The sequence below is a fragment of the Camelus bactrianus genome, chromosome 7 (genome assembly GCF_048773025.1).
Source record: "Camelus bactrianus isolate YW-2024 breed Bactrian camel chromosome 7, ASM4877302v1, whole genome shotgun sequence".
Taxonomy (NCBI): Eukaryota; Metazoa; Chordata; class Mammalia; order Artiodactyla; family Camelidae; genus Camelus; species Camelus bactrianus.
The window spans coordinates 41,104,504-41,123,526 of NC_133545.1; the positions used below are offsets into that span (position 1 = coordinate 41,104,504).

At 38.9% G+C, this 19,023-nt stretch overlaps 1 protein-coding gene across 5 annotated transcripts in view; it reads right to left on the reverse strand.

Annotated features, from left to right (window-relative positions):
• PLEKHA8 (pleckstrin homology domain containing A8) overlaps nt 1-18,866 on the reverse strand; it is a 57,209-nt gene extending 38,343 nt beyond the window's left edge. For 2 of the 5 annotated variants that reach the window (XM_010971410.2, XM_045508100.2), the window contains exon 1: nt 16,841-17,293. In XM_010971410.2, the coding sequence (XP_010969712.1) occupies nt 16,841-16,880 (40 nt within the window). In that variant the 5' untranslated portion in view covers nt 16,881-17,293. Of the gene's footprint in view, nt 1-16,840; nt 17,294-18,719 lie in introns of those variants that run through there. The other 3 variants (XM_045508097.2, XM_045508096.2, XM_045508099.2) reach the window with 3 other exon arrangements.
• Nucleotides 18,867-19,023: the final 157 nt, after the last annotated feature.

Genomic DNA, 19,023 nt, shown 5'->3' on the forward strand with positions numbered 1-19,023 from the left:
TCTCTGCTTGAGCTGACACATCCATCTTCTCCTACCTTGGGACACTGGCACTCCTCATTCTTGGGCTTTTGGATGCAGACCAGGACTCGCACCATCCACCACCCCTGATTCTCAGGCCTCTGAACTCAGACTGAATTGCATTATCAGCTCTCCTGGTTCCCTAGCTTGCAGAAAGCAGATTGTGGTACAGTCTCCATAACTGCATGAGCCAATCCTATCATAAATGTCCTTGTGTGTGTGTGTGTGTTCTTCTGGAGAACACTGACTAATACACTTGGAAATGATAAAATATTCAAGGTAACGAGAGCAGATGAAAACTATGGGTCTGTTCCAGTCCCTGACCTGTGAGATTACCCCTAGACTACCTGCCTGTCCAACACCACTCCCTTTTTTTTGCCATACTCTACTAGAGATGGAATGTGGTGTCAGTCAAACTCCCTGCTTGGAAGATTAGACAAGAAACTTCAATGGGTAGGAAAAAGTTTTAGCTCATATAAGCTACTGCTGCCAGGGGTGGGGTAGGGGTGAACAGGATTTAAATGTCAATTTCACACACTTTGTATTATCCTGGATTATTTCACTACATAAGGTATAGTTGACATTTATTTTTGGCAACCCAGCATCCACTTCCCACATTTCCATTACTGAAAATCCCCTTTTCCAACTCTGTTCATGTAGTTTGGGTGGGGCTGACCAGCTCCAGGGTGGGCATGTGATTCAGGCGTAAAAGAAGCTTCACATCCCCTGCCCTCAATGATGTGTTCCAAGACAGACAAGTGACGCAACCAGAAATAATGCTGGGACTTTTGCTGGGACTGGGGAAGGGTGAAGAAATGCACACTGTCTCTCTCTTTATTTTGGCCTCAAAGATGTTTGCCTGGTGCCTCTGGCAGTCATTTTGCCATCACATGGATCTAAACATGATTCACAGGTAACAGGAAAGGGGGTAGGGAATGGCAGCAGATCTAGATGACAGTTTTTGAATACCTCAGTCAGACCATGTCGTAACTATAGATAAGATACTCTGGACTTTTTCTACTTCAAACCTGAGTTGGATTTTTCTGTAAATAAAAGACTTCTAAAATATCACATGATTAGCACTCTAAATGTAGAAAAAGTACTTGACAAAATCTAACACCCTTTCATAACAAAAACTCTTAAACTAGGAACAGAAGGGAACATCTTCAGCCTGATAAAGGCACCTATAAAACACCGATGGTTAACATCATACTTAATGACAAAAAACTGGATGTGTTTCCCCTGAGATCAGAAATGCTTGTTCTTACCACTCCTATTCAGCACTGTATTGGAGGTTCTAGCCAGGGCAATTAGGGTACAAAACGACCTAATAGGCATCCAGATTGGAAAGGAAGAAGCAAAACTACCTCTATTCACAGACATGCTCTTGTATATTTAAAAAAAAAAAAAAAAAAAAGGAACCCACTAAAAAAAACTATTAGACTAAATGAGTTTAGCAAAGCAGCAAGATAAAAGACCAATACACAAATATCAATTGTATTTCCACACAGTTGCAATGAACAATCTAAAAGTGAAATTTAAAAAACAATTTCATTTACAATATTAAAAAGAATAAAATAGGAAAAAACTTAACAAAAGAAGTATAAAAGTTATACTGTGAAAACTAGAAAACATTACTCAAAGAAATTAAAGATCTGAAGATCATTTTTCTAAAACTGTTACCAGCTTAATTTTTTCTCACGTAGCGCAAATGTCTTTTTATACTTGACCAACTGTTTGCAAAATTCTCTTTTCAGTTCAAGTAATATTGAACAATATATATTTTTTCAATAAGCACAATTTTCTCAAAAAAAAAATGCACCTATATTTGGGTCTGAAATGGCATAGCGCATGCTAATTTTGCACTATATTTTCTTCCTTTTCTACTTCACAACAGCCACCATTTTAAAATAAAAATTTCTAGAGATGCTCTTATTCTTTAAAAGATCCAAACCAAAAAAGTGACTACTTGTGAGTCATATCCATGTCTGACTAAAAATACTGTAGCTTCCCTTATTTTTCTCTTAGAATTCTCGTGACAAGAAGCTCATCCAAACACATCACTTAAAAAAAAACAAAAACTGTACTCCATTAAAAAGAAACGTAAGTTTTTTAATATTTTGAAATATTTTAAATATTTTTAAAAATTTACACATAGTGTAATTTCTTCTTTGGTTAACAGTTCTGTGTTTTGACAAATGCACAGTCTTTTAACAATGACCATAATAACCAAGATACAGAAAAACTGTATTATCCTGCCCCCAAAATTCTCTCAGGCTACCTCTTGGTAGTCATGCCCTCCCTCGCTGGCCAACCACTGTTATGTTTTCAGTTTAAGTTGAAAATATTTTCTAATTTTTGGGGGGACTTCTTTGACCCATGGATTATTCAGAAGTGTACTGTTTAATTTCCTAATGTGCATGTATTTTCTACATCTTTCTGTCATTGCTTTCTAGTTTACTTCTGGTAAAGATATAGAACATTCTTTTAAATTTGGCAGGGTTTCTACTATGCCCCAGAATATGGCCAATTTTACTGAATGTTTCATGTGCATTTGAAAAAAAAAAGGTATTCTCCTGCTGTTTGGGGGTTCTTCCATAAATGTCAGTTAGGTCAAGTTGGTTGATAGTGTTCAGATCTTCTATATCTTTGGGTGATTTACTGTCTACTTGTTCTATAGATTACTCAGAGAAGGATGTTAAAGTTTCCAAGTATAATTGTGGATCCATTTCTCCTTTCAGTTCTATCAGTTTTTGCTTCATACACTTTTGACAATTTGTTTTTAGTTCTATACACATTTAGGATTCCTATGTCTTTTTGATGAATTGACCCTTTTATAATTACACAATGTCTTCTTTATCCCTCGCAATTCTCTCTGTTCTGAAGTCTATTTTGCCTAATATTAATATAACCAATTCAGCTTTCTTTTGATTAGTGTTTGCATAGTATATCTTTTCCTATCTTTTTTGTTTTTTAACTTTTTAAAAAGACTTAAAATTTTTAGAGCAGTTTTAGGCTTAAAACAAAACTGAGAGGGAGGTAGAGATTTCCCATGTGCACCCTGCCTCCACATGTGCATAGCCTTCCCCATTATCAACATCACTCCCTAGAATGGTACATTTTTTACCATTTATATTGACATACAATAATTCACCTTAGTCCACAGTTTATTTTAGTATTCACTCTTGGTGTTGTAAATTCTATGGGTCTGGACAAATGTATAATGATATATACCCATCTTATTCACTTCCCCAACAGTCACTCTCCACTCTGCCCCATAGCAACCACTATCTATTATAGTCTCCATAATCTTGCCTTTTCCAGAATGTCATGTAATTGGAATCATTCAGTATGTAGCCTTTTCAGACTGACTTAGTAATATGCACTTAAGCTTCATCCAGGTCGTCTCATGGCTCAACAGCTCGTCTTCTAGGCTTTGAATTATATTCCATTTTCTGGATGTACCACAGTTTGTTTATTCATTTACCTTCTAAAAGACATCTTGGATTCCACGTTTCAACAATTATGAATAAAGCTGGTATACAGATTCCTGTGCAGGTTTTTGTATGTATATGTTTTTGTGTAGAACTAACTTTCTGATTCCTTTGGAATAAACACTAAGGAATATGGCTGCTGAATCTTCTGGTAGGTGTATGTTTAGTTTTGTAAGAAATCACCAAATTGTTTTCTAAAGCACTATTACCACTTTGCATTCCTATCAACAATGTACGAGAGTTCCCATTGCTCCACATCCTTGTCAACATTTGGTGTTGTCAGTGTTCTGGATTTTGTCCATTCTAATAGGTACATAGTGGTATCTCATTGTTGCTTTAATTTGCATTTCCCTTGTGACACAAGATGTGGAGCAACTTTTCATATGCTTATTTGCCATCTGTACATCTTCTGTGGTGAGGTGTCTGTAAGGTCTTTCACCCATTTTTAGATTGGATTCTTTGTTTCCTTATTGCTGAGCTTTAAGAGTTTGGGGTATATTTTGGATAACAGTCCTTTTATCAGATCTGTCTTTTAAAATCATTTTCTCTCAGTCTGTGATTTGTCTTCTAATTCTCTTGATTTTGTCTTTGACATAGTAGAAGTCTTTAACTTTAATGAAGTTCAGCTTATCAATTATTTATTTCATGGACTGTGTCTTTGAGGTTGCATCTAAAAAGGCATCAAAATAACCAAGGTCATCTAGATTTTCTCCAACGCTATCTTCTAGTTTTATAGTTTTGCATTTTACATTTAGGTCTGTAATTCATTTTGAGTTAATTTTGGTGAAGGGTGTAAGGTCTGTGCCTACTTTTTTTTTTTTTTGCATATGGAAGTCCAATTGTTCCAGCACCATTTGTTGAAGACACTATCTTTGCTCCATAATACTGCTTTTGCTCCTTTGTCAAAGACCAGTTGACTGCATTCATGTGGGTCTACTTCTGGGCTCTGTATTCTGTTCCACTGATCTATTTATCTATTATTTTACCAATACCACACAATATTGACTACTTCATAGTAGTAAGCTTTATAGTTTAAGTCTTGAACCCAGGTAGCATCAGTCCTTCAACTTTGTTCTTCTCCTGCAATATTATGTTCGCTATTTTGGGTATTTTACTCCTCCAAATAAACTTTACAATCAGTTTGTTGACATTCACAAAATAAATTGCTGAGATTTTTGACTGACATTGCATTGAACTCATAGATCAAGTTGGGAAGAACTGACATCTTGACAGTACTGAGTCTTCCTATCCATGATTATGGAATTGCTCTCCACTTATTTAAAGCTTCTTTAATTTCATTCACCAGTTTTGTAGTTTTCAATCATATAGATCTTGTCCATCCTTTGTTAGATTTATACCTAAGTATTTCATTTTGGGGTGCTAATGGTATTGTGTTTTAAATTTCAAATTCCACTTGTTCATTCCACAGGAAAGCAACTGACTTTTGCACATTAATCTTGTATCCTGCAACCTTGCTACAATCACTTATTAGTACCAGTTTTTTTGTCAATTCTTACAGATCTTCTACATAGGCAATCATGTCATCTGTGAACAAAGACAGATGTCTTCCTTCCAAATCTGTATACTTTTAATTTCCTTTTCTTGCCTTATTGTATTAGAAAGGACTTCCACTATCAGGTTAAAAATGAGTGGTGAGAGGGGACATCCTTGCTCTGTACCTGATCTTAGTGGGAAAGTTTCCAGTTTCTCACCATTAAGTATGTTAGTTTTTTGTAGACAGTCTTTACCAAGTTGAGAAAGTTCTCCTTTATTCCCAGTTTACTGAGTTTTTAATCATAAATAATTTGCCAAATGCCTTTTCTGCATTTATTGATACAATTGTGTGTTTTTTCTTTTTTAGTCTGTTGATGTGATGAATTATATTAATTAATTTTTAAATGTTGAAACAGCTTCGTCCATCTAGGATAAATTCTAATTGATCATGGTGTATAATTTTAAAATATTTTTTGGATTCAATTTGCTAATATTTTGTTGAGAATTTTTACATCGATGTTCATATATCCTTTTAATCTTTCTTTATCTCTGTATTTAAAGTAGTCTTCACATAGACAGCATATAGTTTGGTCTTGTTTTATCATGACAATCTGTGTCTTTTAATTCACCTGTTTAGACCACTAACATTTAATAGATTATTGATATGGTTGGAATTAGGGCCAGTGTTTTATTTTTGATTGTTTCCTGTTTTATTTTCTTTTTCAGGGTGTGGGGAGTTACTTTGTTCCTCCCCTTCTGCCATCTTTTGGATTATATGATTCCATTTTAATTCATCTATTGGAGTTTTTGTTCTACCTGTCTGTATTTTTTAATTAGTTGCTCTAGGGCTTATGAAATATATATCTAACTTTCAGCCTATTTAGAATTAATACTTTACCATTTCAAGTAAAACATACAAGCCTAAAACCATAAGTCCTTTTAGTCTTCCCACTGTTATAGTTATCATATACACTACATAAGCATATCAACAACCCCATTGACAATGTTACGGTTTTTGCTTCCAAAAGTCATACACATTTTAAAGAATTAAGAGGAGAAAAATGATCTGTTATGTTTACCCAGATATTTATCATCTCTGTTGCTTTTCCTTTAATCCTGATGTGCTAACTTTCCCCTGGTACCATTTCCCCTCAGCTTAAAGAACTGCCTTTAGCACTTACTATAATTTTCCTTCATCTAAGGATGCTTTTATTTTACTTAACCCTTGAAGACTATTTCATTGGATATAGAACTTTGTGTTGACAATTCCTTTCTTTCAGCACTCTGATGATGGTATTCCAGTCTTCTAGTCCTGTGTTTTCTGAAAAGAAATCCTAGATATATTTAAATTGTTGTTTCCCTATACGTATTGTGTCTTTCTACTCTTGCTGCTTTTGAGGGGTTTTTTTTTAGTTTTCAGCAGTTTCATTATGATATGTGGGGATATACCTTTCTTTCAGTTTATACTGCTTAGTTTGCTGAGCTTCTTGGATCTGTAAACTTGTAGCTTTTACCTAATTTGGGAAATTTTTAGTTACTATTTCTTCAAACTCCTTTTCTTCACCAACTTCTTTCTTCTTTCCCCTTTTCCTTTCTCCAATGCCAGAATATTAGTCCTTTTGCTATTGTCCCACATGTCCTTGAGGGTTTATTCATTTTTTTCTGTTATTCAGACTAGATAATTTCCATTGATATATATTCAATTTCACTGATTGTTTCCAGTGTCATCTGCATTCTACTGAGCCCATATACTGAATGATTTTTTAAACTTTCAGATATTGTACTTTTTAGTTCTAAAATGTCCTTTTAGTCCTTTTTAATAGTTTATATTTCTCTGCCAAGAATCTCTACCCTTCTGCTTGTTTCAAGAGTGCTGATCTTTATCATGTTGATCACTCAAGTTCTGTCTTCTCTCTCCAGTCTGCCTATTATACTTCCCAGAGTCAGGTAGTTCCTTTAGTACTCTGTTCTGAGTTATCAGTTGTAATCAGTAGGAGAGAGGCTACAGTGGGCTTATTCTATCTTGGCCCAATAACACTCTTAAACAGAACAACTAGTGGGATGCCTACTAAGTGAAATGTCAGCCTCAAGTTAGGCTGTATCACTCTGCCTATAAGCCTATCAGAGCTTCTTTAGAAATGTTGCCAATTAGGTGTTCTGGGAAACCAGAAGTTTACAATCTTACTGTTTAACAGAGAAAACACAGATAAAAATAAAACATCAATACTTTGTGAATTTTTAAAAATTCATAATGAAATGCTGTTTAGAAATGCATAAAACCTTAGAAGGAACTATAACTACTTAAATCCACTATAGAAAATTAAGTCAGAGTAAAGAAAAAAGTGAAAGAAAGGTGCTTTTTCATCAACCATAACAGGAAAAAACTAGTTACTATAATTAAGCAGGTATAGAACAGGAGAAGCAAAAGGGCTGAATAAGTTACTAACTGCTTTTGGATTTAGTTTCCTTTTCTACAGAATTATAGCACGTTTCATAGTCTTTAGCAATCTCCTTCAGCTTTCAAAACCTGTAAACCGAAAAAAAAAAAAAACCTGTAAACCTCTAACTTAATTCAAAGTAACAGGAAAACATTCTTTCTTAGAATCAAGACAAAGTAACTAATGTCAAGAAAACAAAGCAAGATTAAATTTCTTGATAGGATTGACAATCTTTCTGAAGTGGTGAGTAAAGACAATTTATCCACCATAAATTATTGTTGCTGTGTTCATAACCCACATAATCATATGATGATTATAACATATTATATTATGACTGGTATATAGATATGTTAATAGTGAAAAAAATCTAGCATTTTAAAATTGAAACAAAGTGGTTACTGACCCCTGACTTCCATGGCCTTAGTGTTGTCACTGTCCAGCCCTGGGTATTCAGCCATTCTTCACCTCATGAGAGCCCTACCCCATAACTAAGCTTCCCCTGGGAAGCTCCAGACAGGACAGCGAATAACAAAGCCTTGGATTTCTCTGCCAGGTTTGTCAGTAAGAATTCTGCTGCAGCTGGGGAGGCAGGAAGAAGAGGCACCTCTAATAATAACAGATAATAACCAAGCATTAGCTAAATTATAGGCTTCTTAATTTACCATTAATTAATTCACAAAGCATTTTTGAGCACTTCCAGTTTGCCAGGCTTAGTGATTTAGAGAAAAGAAGATCCCAGCCCTCAAAGAGTAACCATTACCGGGGAGTCAGGCATGCAGATGGTGAGGAGATTAACTGTAATTACAATATATGATATCAAATTCTCTTTAAAACCTTCTGTTAGTCACCTCTTCTGTGTGCTCTGGGCTACCAAACTAGTTATTTATTATATTTATGTTCTAAGGCAATGACCTCTTATATGTCCCACGATCACCTTACTCAAAAAAATAGTCAGGAAACTTTGGTTCAAGTTCATACTCCTAACATTCAGATGTGTTACCTTGAGCACATCACTTAAGTTCTTTGGGCATTATTTTCCAAATTACAAACAAAGACAGATGGACTAAACTGAGTATCCAAGGTTTAATATGTCACCTTCCTTCAGACTGTACTGCCCCTCTTAATAAACCCAGCATACTTTTATCATCCTAGCGCCAACCGTGAGAGTCACTTCTGCCCCATTCCTCCAGGTCAATCCTATCCAATCACCTGCATTTCTACTTTTGGCCTCAATGTTTCATTGTGGCCACACTGGGGCATGAAGTCCTGGAAAGGACACAAGAGTCAGGCAGACTTGGCTCAAGACTTATTTGCCATTTTATTCTAAGTTAATTATTTATCATATGAGCTCTGGTTTATTCATCTATGAAATGTGGAACAATGTGTCCCCTCCTCCCCTTCCCACATCATCTTGACCCTGTATTTCAGTTTCCCTCCTTCCCTTATCATGTTTCAGGTGGCTGAAATCTTCCTCAAGTACTATTTCTACTGTCCTTTCCTCCTATTTAGAAATCCCTAGGGACTCCCTACTATACCAATTCTAAATTCTCAGGCTTGGCTGGGTTTAATAACCTAATCCCACCCCAACAATACTGCAGCATATCCTTCTGCTCCCAAAAAAGAACTCTCCTCTTTAGCCCTGCTGGTTTCTTCCCTGAGGGTCCCTTCTGTTCCTTCCCCTTCCTCCTTCTGTCCACACCAATCCCACTCACCCTTTGGTCCCTCCCCCATTAAGTTTTCCCTGACCACTCCTGAAAAAGGATTCTCTGTATTTTTCTTGATAAGGGTATGCCTGCTCCTCAAGTTTTACACCTTCCTCACTTTCTTAGTTTCTTCTCTCTTAATTTCTGGCTGCGTTTACTGGTCTCAGAAGTTTAAAGGTTGGTCTCCATTCAAGTTGTATATATTGGCCAGCAGAGACAGAAAAGCAATAGGACATCTGTGATATGAACCTGGATGACCAAAGATTAACACTACAGCTGGCCAGGGGGACCCCAAATTTACCTTTAAAATTCCAGTAAAGACACCAGAGGGTGATAGGTAACATTTAACTTTACCTAGGGACCAGCTATATGCAATGTGGTCCCTCTAAGCCCTGTCAAGCCACAGCCTCAGAACAATCACATAAAAGCTTAAAGGTCAAAATCACAAATTCAGCTGGAAGGACATTTTCACAGTTGAGAAAGATTTCCACTAGATTATGATCTCCCTGAGAATAAGGGTCATCCTACCTAAAACAGTATGCCCAACGCCCACACAGGGTCTGGTAACAAGTTCATACTCAGTGTTTCTTATCATTTATTCTTAGTGAATGAAAGATTGACTGATTGGGGGCTATTAGACCCTGTTAAAAGTAGATTGTTGATAGATAGACAACAAGTTTATACTGTATAGCACAGGGAACTACAGTCAATGCCTTATAGTAACCTATAATGAAAAAGAATATGAAAACCAATATATGTACTTATATGTAGGACCGAACTATTATGTTCTACACCAGAAAGTGACACATTGTAAATTGACTATACTTCAATTTTAAAAAGTCAATTAAAAAAAAGTAGACTGTTGAAACCATTTCTCTGGTATCTAAAAATCAAAACAGCCATCCTTGTCTTGGACAATATAAGAACAATTCTATTTGAAGGACATGGAATAGATTCTCAAGTAAGTGACATTTTGCTTCCTTTGATGTGACAGGAATACTGAGTAACATCAGCCCTCTCTGGCTAACCTGTTAAGTGTTATCCATTTCCCCCTCTCTCCTGGTGCTCTCACACCCTCCAAGGCCAACTTCAAAATGGATCCAGGGAGAAAAATGCCCAAGCACCATGGTATTTTTTGGACTTACCTTCCCTATTGTCTCATTCATCTGTCTTCTGTCCAAAAACAGCTCCACTGCCAGTTTTTTTGGTCTGTCTCAAACCTATTCCTAATGGAATTTAACCAGCTTTTGTGCCTAATTCTAAGTAAGTTGAAAGTAAAGCTAACAGGAAGTGGTAAGGATTAAACACTGAGAGTACTGTCCAAGAACAATGATCCTCAGGCTTCTTCAGTCCCCAGACCACTTCAATCGCATAAGACTCCACAAATCACTCCTAGTATCTCGAACGGTATCAAGTATCAGAATCAAGGGAAAAACTGGTACTGCTTTTGATGGAGTGCCAATGAGGCAATGGTTTCACTTCTTTTCTGTTCCTTAACAAATTATTAATTAATTTTTGCTGGAAGCAAAAATGCAGATCAGTGGTATACAGAATTACATGATCTGTAATCAGTCATCCAAAAAGATGACTGTCATATGACTGCAGAATCAATTCCAAAATTGTGATGGTTTATTTGAATCTTTTCCTTTATAATTTATACCCCTCCAACTTCCAAAAGGAAGATGTAAGGAATTCAGGATACATATACTCTCAGAAAACCATGAGGAACCACAATTTGCACATAGGTGATACAAACTGAATTTTTCTGGCATCATTAATCAAAACAGCTATCCAATTAACCTATGCTTAAGTGAATTATGTACCAGGCAGGTTCAAATATATTTCATCTTTATCACAAACCTATTATGGCTATTATTCTTGCTGTCACCTTAAAACTGAGGCTCAGGGAGATTAAATCAGAGCTAAAACTATAAAAAGTTTTAGGAAAAAAACACAGGAGTGAATCTTCATGGCCTGGGGTTAAACAATGGTTTAAGATATGACAGTAAAAGCACTAGCAATAAAAGAAAGAAAATTCATAAACTAGACATCAAAATTAAAAACTTCTGTGTTACAAATGATATTATCAAGAAAGTGAAAGGCAATCTACAGAATCAGAAAAATATTTGCAAATAATGTATCTGACAAGGAACTTGTATCTAGAATAAAGAACCCTAACAATTCCAGAATGAAAAAATAAATAACTCAAATAACAAATGGGCAAATGATGTGAAGACACATTTCTCCAAAGAAGATGTACAAATGGTTAAATAAGCACATGCAAAAGTTGATCAACATCATTAGTTATTAGGGAAATATAAATCAAACCACACTGAGATGCCACTTCACACTCACTAGGATGGATATAATAAAAGAGACAGACAACAACTAGTGTTGGTGAGGATGTGAAGAAATAGGAACATTCTTTCATCATTAACATGAATATAAAATGGTGTAGCCACTTTGGAAAAGATTGGCAGTTCCCCAAACTGTTAAAAGTTACCATATAACCCTGCAATTCCACTCCTTGGTTTATACGCAAGAGAAATGAAAACATGTCCACACAAAACTTGACACAAATGTTCAAAGCATCATTACTCATAAAGACCAAAAAAATGAAGCAATCCAAATGTCCATCAATTGATGGACAGATAAACAAAATGATATATCCATACAATATTATTTGTTAATAAAAAATAATGAAGTACTAATACGTGCTACAACATTGATGAATCCAAAAAGCATGCTAGGTAAAAGAAGCCTGTCACAAAAGATCACATAATGTATGATTCCATTTATATGAAACCTCTGGAATAGGCAAATTTATATGGACAGAAGATTAGTGGATGCCAAAAGCAAGAGGGGATGGGGTGGAAATGGTGCTAATGGATACTGGGTTTCTTTCTGGAATAATGTGAATTTTTTTTAATTGAAGTATAGTCAGTTTACAATGTTGCATCAATTTCTGGTGTAGAGCGTAACGTTTCAGTCATACATATACATACATATATTTGTTTTCATATTCTTTTTCATTATAGGTTACCACAAGATACTGAATATAGTTCCTTGTGCTATACGTTAAAAACCTGTTGTTAATCTAGGATAATGCAAATATTTTAAAATTGGTGATGGTTGTACTCTGTAAATATATTAAAAACCACTGACAAGTCAACTTTAAATGGATGAAATTCATGATAGGTTAACTGATATCTCAAAAAAGATGTTAAAAGAACAATAACAAAAAAAGTTGACTAGTGGTTGTGAGACCATGGGATCCTATTCTGGATCACTCACACTCCAGATGTCCTCTTGCACTGTTTACACAGTACAAACATACACGGACAAGCGTCACCTTCTTTCACCTGGGGGTAAGCAAAATTATAGCATCTCCTCAGACAACCATCTGGTGAGCATGATGCAAGCTTCTGTTATTTTTGGAATGCAGTGCTGCAATGTGCTTATGCTCTAACCCACTGGTGGGGCCCAAGAAGCCTGCAGCTGGCCAGAGATCATGGCAGCAGCCCTCCTGTCTGCTGAGTGGGCAGGAAAGGGACCTAAAACTGCAAACTAGAAAGCTCACAATATAGCTCAGAAAACTTCCTCGTGACAAAACATATGCACAACACTGGGCAAAGTCTTACTCACTCCTGAACTTCTCCCCACCTCCCACTGCCAAATAAAGTCTGTTATTCTAGGTCAACATACTTTAAATATAGGTGCATTATGAATCAGCTAGATTTATATAATGATCAAGCAGGAAGGACCTTTACAAGTATTATGTAATGGAGTACTGGCACTGGAGGAGCCACTTACTAACTGTGCAACCTTGGGCCATTTCCTTCCTCCACCTTTTCTGTGTCTCAATGTTTTCATTTGGAAAATGAGAATAATAAAGGTTCCTAACATTGCTGCAAAGATTAAATGAGTTAATCCACAATATCTAAAATATCTAGAATAGTACCTGGAAAATTATAAATGTAAAGTGTTTTACTATTCTTAAAATTACTAACTGGTAAATCGCATCACTTTTATGGAGGAAGACACTGAAGCTCAGAATGATAGAGTGACTCTGTAGCTGGCAGTGACAGAGCTGCCACCAGACTTCAGGTCTCTTTGATTCCTCATCTAGTGTTCTACTGTAGAGTGTTAGCACATAACCAGGCAGATTTAATATCTTTTGACCAACTTTTAGGGCTTGAAAGATACAGATAATAAATTTTCAATACCTAGCGTTTTGTCTCACACAGTACAGGTATTTATGAAATGTTTAATCCATTCTGGGTTTAATATTCTAATGTGAAGAGAGAGTGGGACACTAAATCCCAGAATAGCAAATGTTTTGCTGCTCAAAAGACAGGATGGCTCAGACTGTTGAAGAAAATACACAGAAGTTCTTTTTTATTTTTTCATCTGATGGAGCACAGGGTACCTGAGTGTGCCCAGTATATTAGGGAATACTAGGGAAGAGAGACTTTTCTTCCCTTTTTCTTTCTGTATTTTAGTAGTACATCCATGCAAACAATTCAGATGCTGCTATTTTCAGTAACTGATGATGTTTCCAACTTTCAGTAATTGATACCTAACAGCTTAATTCAAGAGACAAGAGAAGCTCACAAAATAAATGTATCACTTGGCAAAATACAATAAATGTAGCCAAAGTGAGCTTTTAAACAATCACATCAATTCTCTTTCACTCACACACACACACATACACACACTCAATCACTCCAGTGTTTAAACCAGCCTATGAGACCCTGCAATCTCAGGCCACCCCCACCCCTCCTGCAGTCTCAATGGAGCCTCATTCTTCTCGGCTCTCCTGCCATTTGTGTCTTCTTTCTTTTCCTTAAACTCTCCAGTCTTTATTCTGCTTTAGGGCCTTCATACTGATAATCCCTATGCCTAAAAAGTTCTTCCTTATAGCCTCCAAATGCCCTCTGCCTTGGCCTCACCACCTACCCAGCTTCTATTTATCCTTCAGGCTCTGTTTAAAACTTTTCCTCAAAGAAACCTTCTCCAATGACCATGACTAGCCTCTCCCTTCCTCTCCAGCCAAATCACACACACTTGAAACCTACTTCTAATCACTTACTCAATTAATGTCTGTCTCCCCTCACCAGACTGTAAGTTCAAGGAAGGCAGGAGTAGCGTCTGTCTTGTTTAACACTGCCTGCCCTGTGTCTAGCACAGTGCCCAGCACACAGTACGTGGTGAATGAAACTAACAGCCTCCAAGGAATCAAAGGATCAACTGATAAACTGATTTCCTAACTTCTTCACTTGAATTTGGACACAAGACATCCCATATCAAGCTGTGGACAAGACAGACATAAATAGGTTATGTACTCCCTTTGGAGAAGAATTCAGAGCGAACAAAAACTTGGACTGGGATTATATGTATTTTTAAATTACTATGTGCAAAACAATAAAAAAATGTTACTTTTAGAAACAAGTTTCAGAAGAAGAAGTAGTGATGTCTTCATCAGAGCTTGTCATTAACCCTTACACTATGCTCTTTGGGGGAGACTAACTTGCATAGGAGGGTGAAAGAAACAAGAATGCATTTGTTCCTCCTAGGCTATTACTGTTCCTTTCCAAAGTAAATTTATCTCCTAATGAAAGGGAATATGCTAGGGGGAAGAGTATAGCTCAGTGGTAGAGCGCATGCTTAGCATGCACAAGGTCCTTGGTTCAATCCCTAGTACCTCTGTTAAAAATAATGATAATAATAAAATAAATTCTAATATTGTTAAAAATAATAATAATAATAAAATAAATTCTAATATTTTTAAAAATAAAATAAAATAAAGAAGCAGAATGTGCTGAACCATAATTCTAAGTATATCCAGTGGTATGATGGGCTTCTACGTACAGTGTTCCCATTAGGAGGCGGCTCATGGGCCAAGGGAACAATCAGCATGATGTAAGGGCAGTCATCTCTGGCAATGGCTCCAGTACCCCTTTTCTTTAGGGCTTCCATCCTGGCACCACTCACAGAATTAAACTCTCCTACCTGGGGCAGAAAAAAGTAGACTCTTTTCCAATAGAACAGATGGTACAGGCATCACATGACAAAGACTCCAAAGGATCCTTCTAGAGAAATTTTGCTTTATTGAAGGATACATTAAAAAGTCAGGGGGGAAAAAAGGTATTTCAAGACGGAGAAGTAGGTACAGTACCAAGAGACTGAACTTTATACATAAGGGAGGAGGAGAAGAGGGAAAAAAAGTAGAGGCAAACGAACAACGACAGAGAGGGAGAGAGATGTAGAAAAAGAAGGAAGAATGTTGAGGATGGAGAAAAAAAGTTAAAAAACCTGTTTAATGGAAAGGGATGAAAGACCAAGACCAACGACCAAATTTCACTCAAGGGCACAAGGTCATACACCCCAGAACTTAGAGATATCTCAAAAGCAAACTGATCAAGCACCCTCCCTTTAGGTCAGCAGAGTGTTAGCCTCTGACGTTCACCGAAGTCCAGCCATGAGTTATCCACATCTAATACAACCTCTTAATATCAAAATGAAGGTCCTCAAAGCAAAGGCCAGGTCTTCTAAAACACCTCTCCTCACTCAGTTTCTACTAAGGATCACAAGAAAAAGAAACAGAACTCACTTCTAACCCACTATGCATAGGGAAGAGATTCTGGGTACACCCAACAGGTGCACTTTTAGCTGTGCAGTGTAACTTCATCAAAGCCAACTGATCCTCCCAGATACAAACGTCCTTAAAACACCCCAGAGAATCACACTACAATCTAGGGTCTCTAGGGTGGGAAAATATATCTCCGCCACTCTAAGAGATACTGGGAATATTTCAAGTACATTGCTATTAAAATTGTAAGTGCCTACCACATTTCCCATAATAAAAAGTTTCATTCCAAAAAAGTGCCTAGCACAGTTTCCAGCACACAGAAGGCTTTTATTTATATACTCATTTATGAAAATTTTCGTTCTGAATCATATTCACAGCTGAATAGTTATGACCTTCTCAAGATATGAAAAAAATACTTCCACAAATTGGAAAGGGGGCGGGGTACTATTTAAAGCCATTCTGCCCAGCAGAGCAAGAAAAGAGTTGCGAATACTTGCGTGCATTTTACAGTAATTTCTGAGTCTGTAAAACAAAAAGAAACGCTCACTGAGAAAACCAAAAACCTTGTGAAATACTAAATACTTTAGAGCTTTGAAACTGCTGAGACGGAACTCTGATAACCTTGGTCTGCACACAAATGATTCTGCCGGTGACAAAGGGAAAGTGTTTGCACCGGAGCATCTGTCTGAAAATGGACCTTTCACCTCAGGAATTCCATGTCATTGCTGGCATTCATTTGAAACCTTCCGAGACACGCTCTTTTGCCAGAATTCGAGAGATTCCCAAAGGCCCCCACTGCAGGAACCAGCGCCTCCCTCCCGCTGACACCGAGGGCATAGTACCTTTCAACTCACCCTAAACCTCAGGATTTCATAGCATCCCTCGAGGTGAAAGGGCAGCTACCGCCCCCACCCAGCACCAGCAGGGGGCTGCGTCTGTACAGCACGGGAGACACAGTACTGCAGTGGGGAAATATTCCAGGTCCGCGCAGGCCTCTGGTCTCAGGAGGGACCCTGACCCCGACCCCCAGGAGGCGCGTCCCGACGCCGCCCTCCCGCCGCTCAGACAAAGGGCTGGAACGCTGGTGCGCCCCTCACTCACCACTCAGATAGTTGGTCCACTTGTACAGCACCCCCTCCATGGCGCCTGCGGTACCCTTGCCCCCGCCGCGCCGGGGCCGCTTCCCCTCGCCCGCCGGCCTCCTCACTGCCCCAGGCCCCAGGAGGCGAGGAGCACCGGCAGCAGGGCCATCGCCCAGCGCTACCGAGCCGGCCACTCCCGGCGCCCGGGCCGGGTGCGGGGACGCGCCGCGGGCCTCACATCCTCGGCCCGGGGGCGGGGTCACTGCGGCGGCCTCCGCACGTGAGGACGCAGCCGGCCGGTGGCCCCGCTCGGTGGGGCCAGCACGCTGTCCTCAAGGAGGCCAAGGCACTGGGTGGGTCCGCGGGGCTGCTGAAGCCACTGAAGTGCTGCGAGTGAGGCAGCTGGTCGCTGGCGGCGCCACCACGCGTTACCTGAGTCCTGGAATCACCGGGCCCGGGGCCCCATCGCGCATGCCCAGTGCACCGCTTGCGCGCACGTTCCCAAAATCCACTCCGGAGTTTAGCTGCGACCGCGGCGGCGGCGGCGGCGGCCGCGGGACTGACGTAGCGGGAGAGGCCTGCTGAGAAAATTAGCCCCGGGAGGCAGGGTTGGGTATAGGCAAAGGGTGGGAAGGGAGGAGGGAGGCCTCTGGGACAACAGTGGAACACAGTCCTGACTTAATGGAGCCGTAAATGGGTAATCTCCTCCCGATATTTGGGATTTACCCTAGCGCCTTGGGGTGCCCCTTGGATTCTAGTCTTAAGGGTCCAATTCTTATTTCAAGGCTAATTGATCCCACACACTACAAGGCTATTGAGGTACCAGCAATAGGGCGTACGGGGATGATGGGAATTTCGCGATAGAATACAGTGTGGGGCCCGCTTAAACAGACGTCTAAACTCAAAGGCCTCGGTGCAGGAAGCGTATTGTGTTGACACCACCTGGGAGCTTGTCGGAATTGCAAAATCTCGCCCCGAGCCCAGAAACTCCAGAATCGAAATCTGCATTTTAACAAGATCCCCCAAGGGATTCTATGCATATTAAAGTGTTAGAAAGTACTGTGCGAAGGATATTTGATTAGGGAAGACGTTAACTATAGATTAAGTGGTAAAAGCAGGTTACGAAACACAGTATACAATAGGATCCTGATTATTTGTGCATGTCACAAAAGCGTGCACCGAAATGTTAAGACGATTATGTGTGAATGGTGGCGTTATAGGCGATCTTTTTTCTTTCTTTGGTGTAAGGTTGCCAGATATAGCAAATAAAAATACAAGAACAATTAATTCGTTGCTTATCCGAAATTCAAATTTAATTCGGCTCTTGTATTTTAACTGGAAACTCTACTGCTTTCCAGGTTCTTCCAAATCAACGATGAACATGTATTGCTTTTGAAATTAGGCGAAAAAATGTTAAACCTAAAAATCTTAAACTAAGATGAGCCTGTGTAACTCATAACTATGATTACTATTTCTTCTTTAAAACGGAGTTCTGCAAGTCGTTATCCTTGACAGAGGCTATTATTGACCCCCGAAAGTATGGTCATCTAAGCGATAAATTATTAGCAGCCATAACATTATGCGGTGTTGTAGAATGCATCAGAAGACCTGTTTTGAAGGCAGAGATCAAATGCTTTGGGGGCCGGAACAACCTTAAACAGGACACTTAACGTCTCCTAGCCTAAATATACTTATCTTTTAAATGGGATAAAAGAACCTACCTTACCGGCAGTGTAGTGAGGTTCACACACTGGAAAGCACTTTGTGAAACCTAAAGAGCTGTTAAAGTCTTTACCGTTCATACCGTAAGCTAACTGCTAATAAGCAATTACTATTGGGAGGGCCTCTCACCCACGGTGAGAATAAACGAGTCTTTCTTGAAACCTCTGCTGTTTTACCTGGCCCCACGACCTCTCACCCAGGCAGGATTCTTTACAGCTGCGAACCTGTCGGAGAAGTTTCCGGTTAGCTCCGCGCCCCACCTTCTCCCAAAGTCCGAGATTGTGGAATTCTGTGAACCACCGGGCTCCAGAACCACTCCAGGTGGTTTGCCTCTGGGGTAACGCCCCTCTGGGCCGGAGATAAATTAACATTGTTGCAGCGTCATTGGCTGAAGAGGCGCCTGAGAGACAGCACCACAAGCCAATAGGAACCCGTCCTTTTCAGGCGGCCTAGCTGTAAGAGCCACTCAGGCCCGGGTTT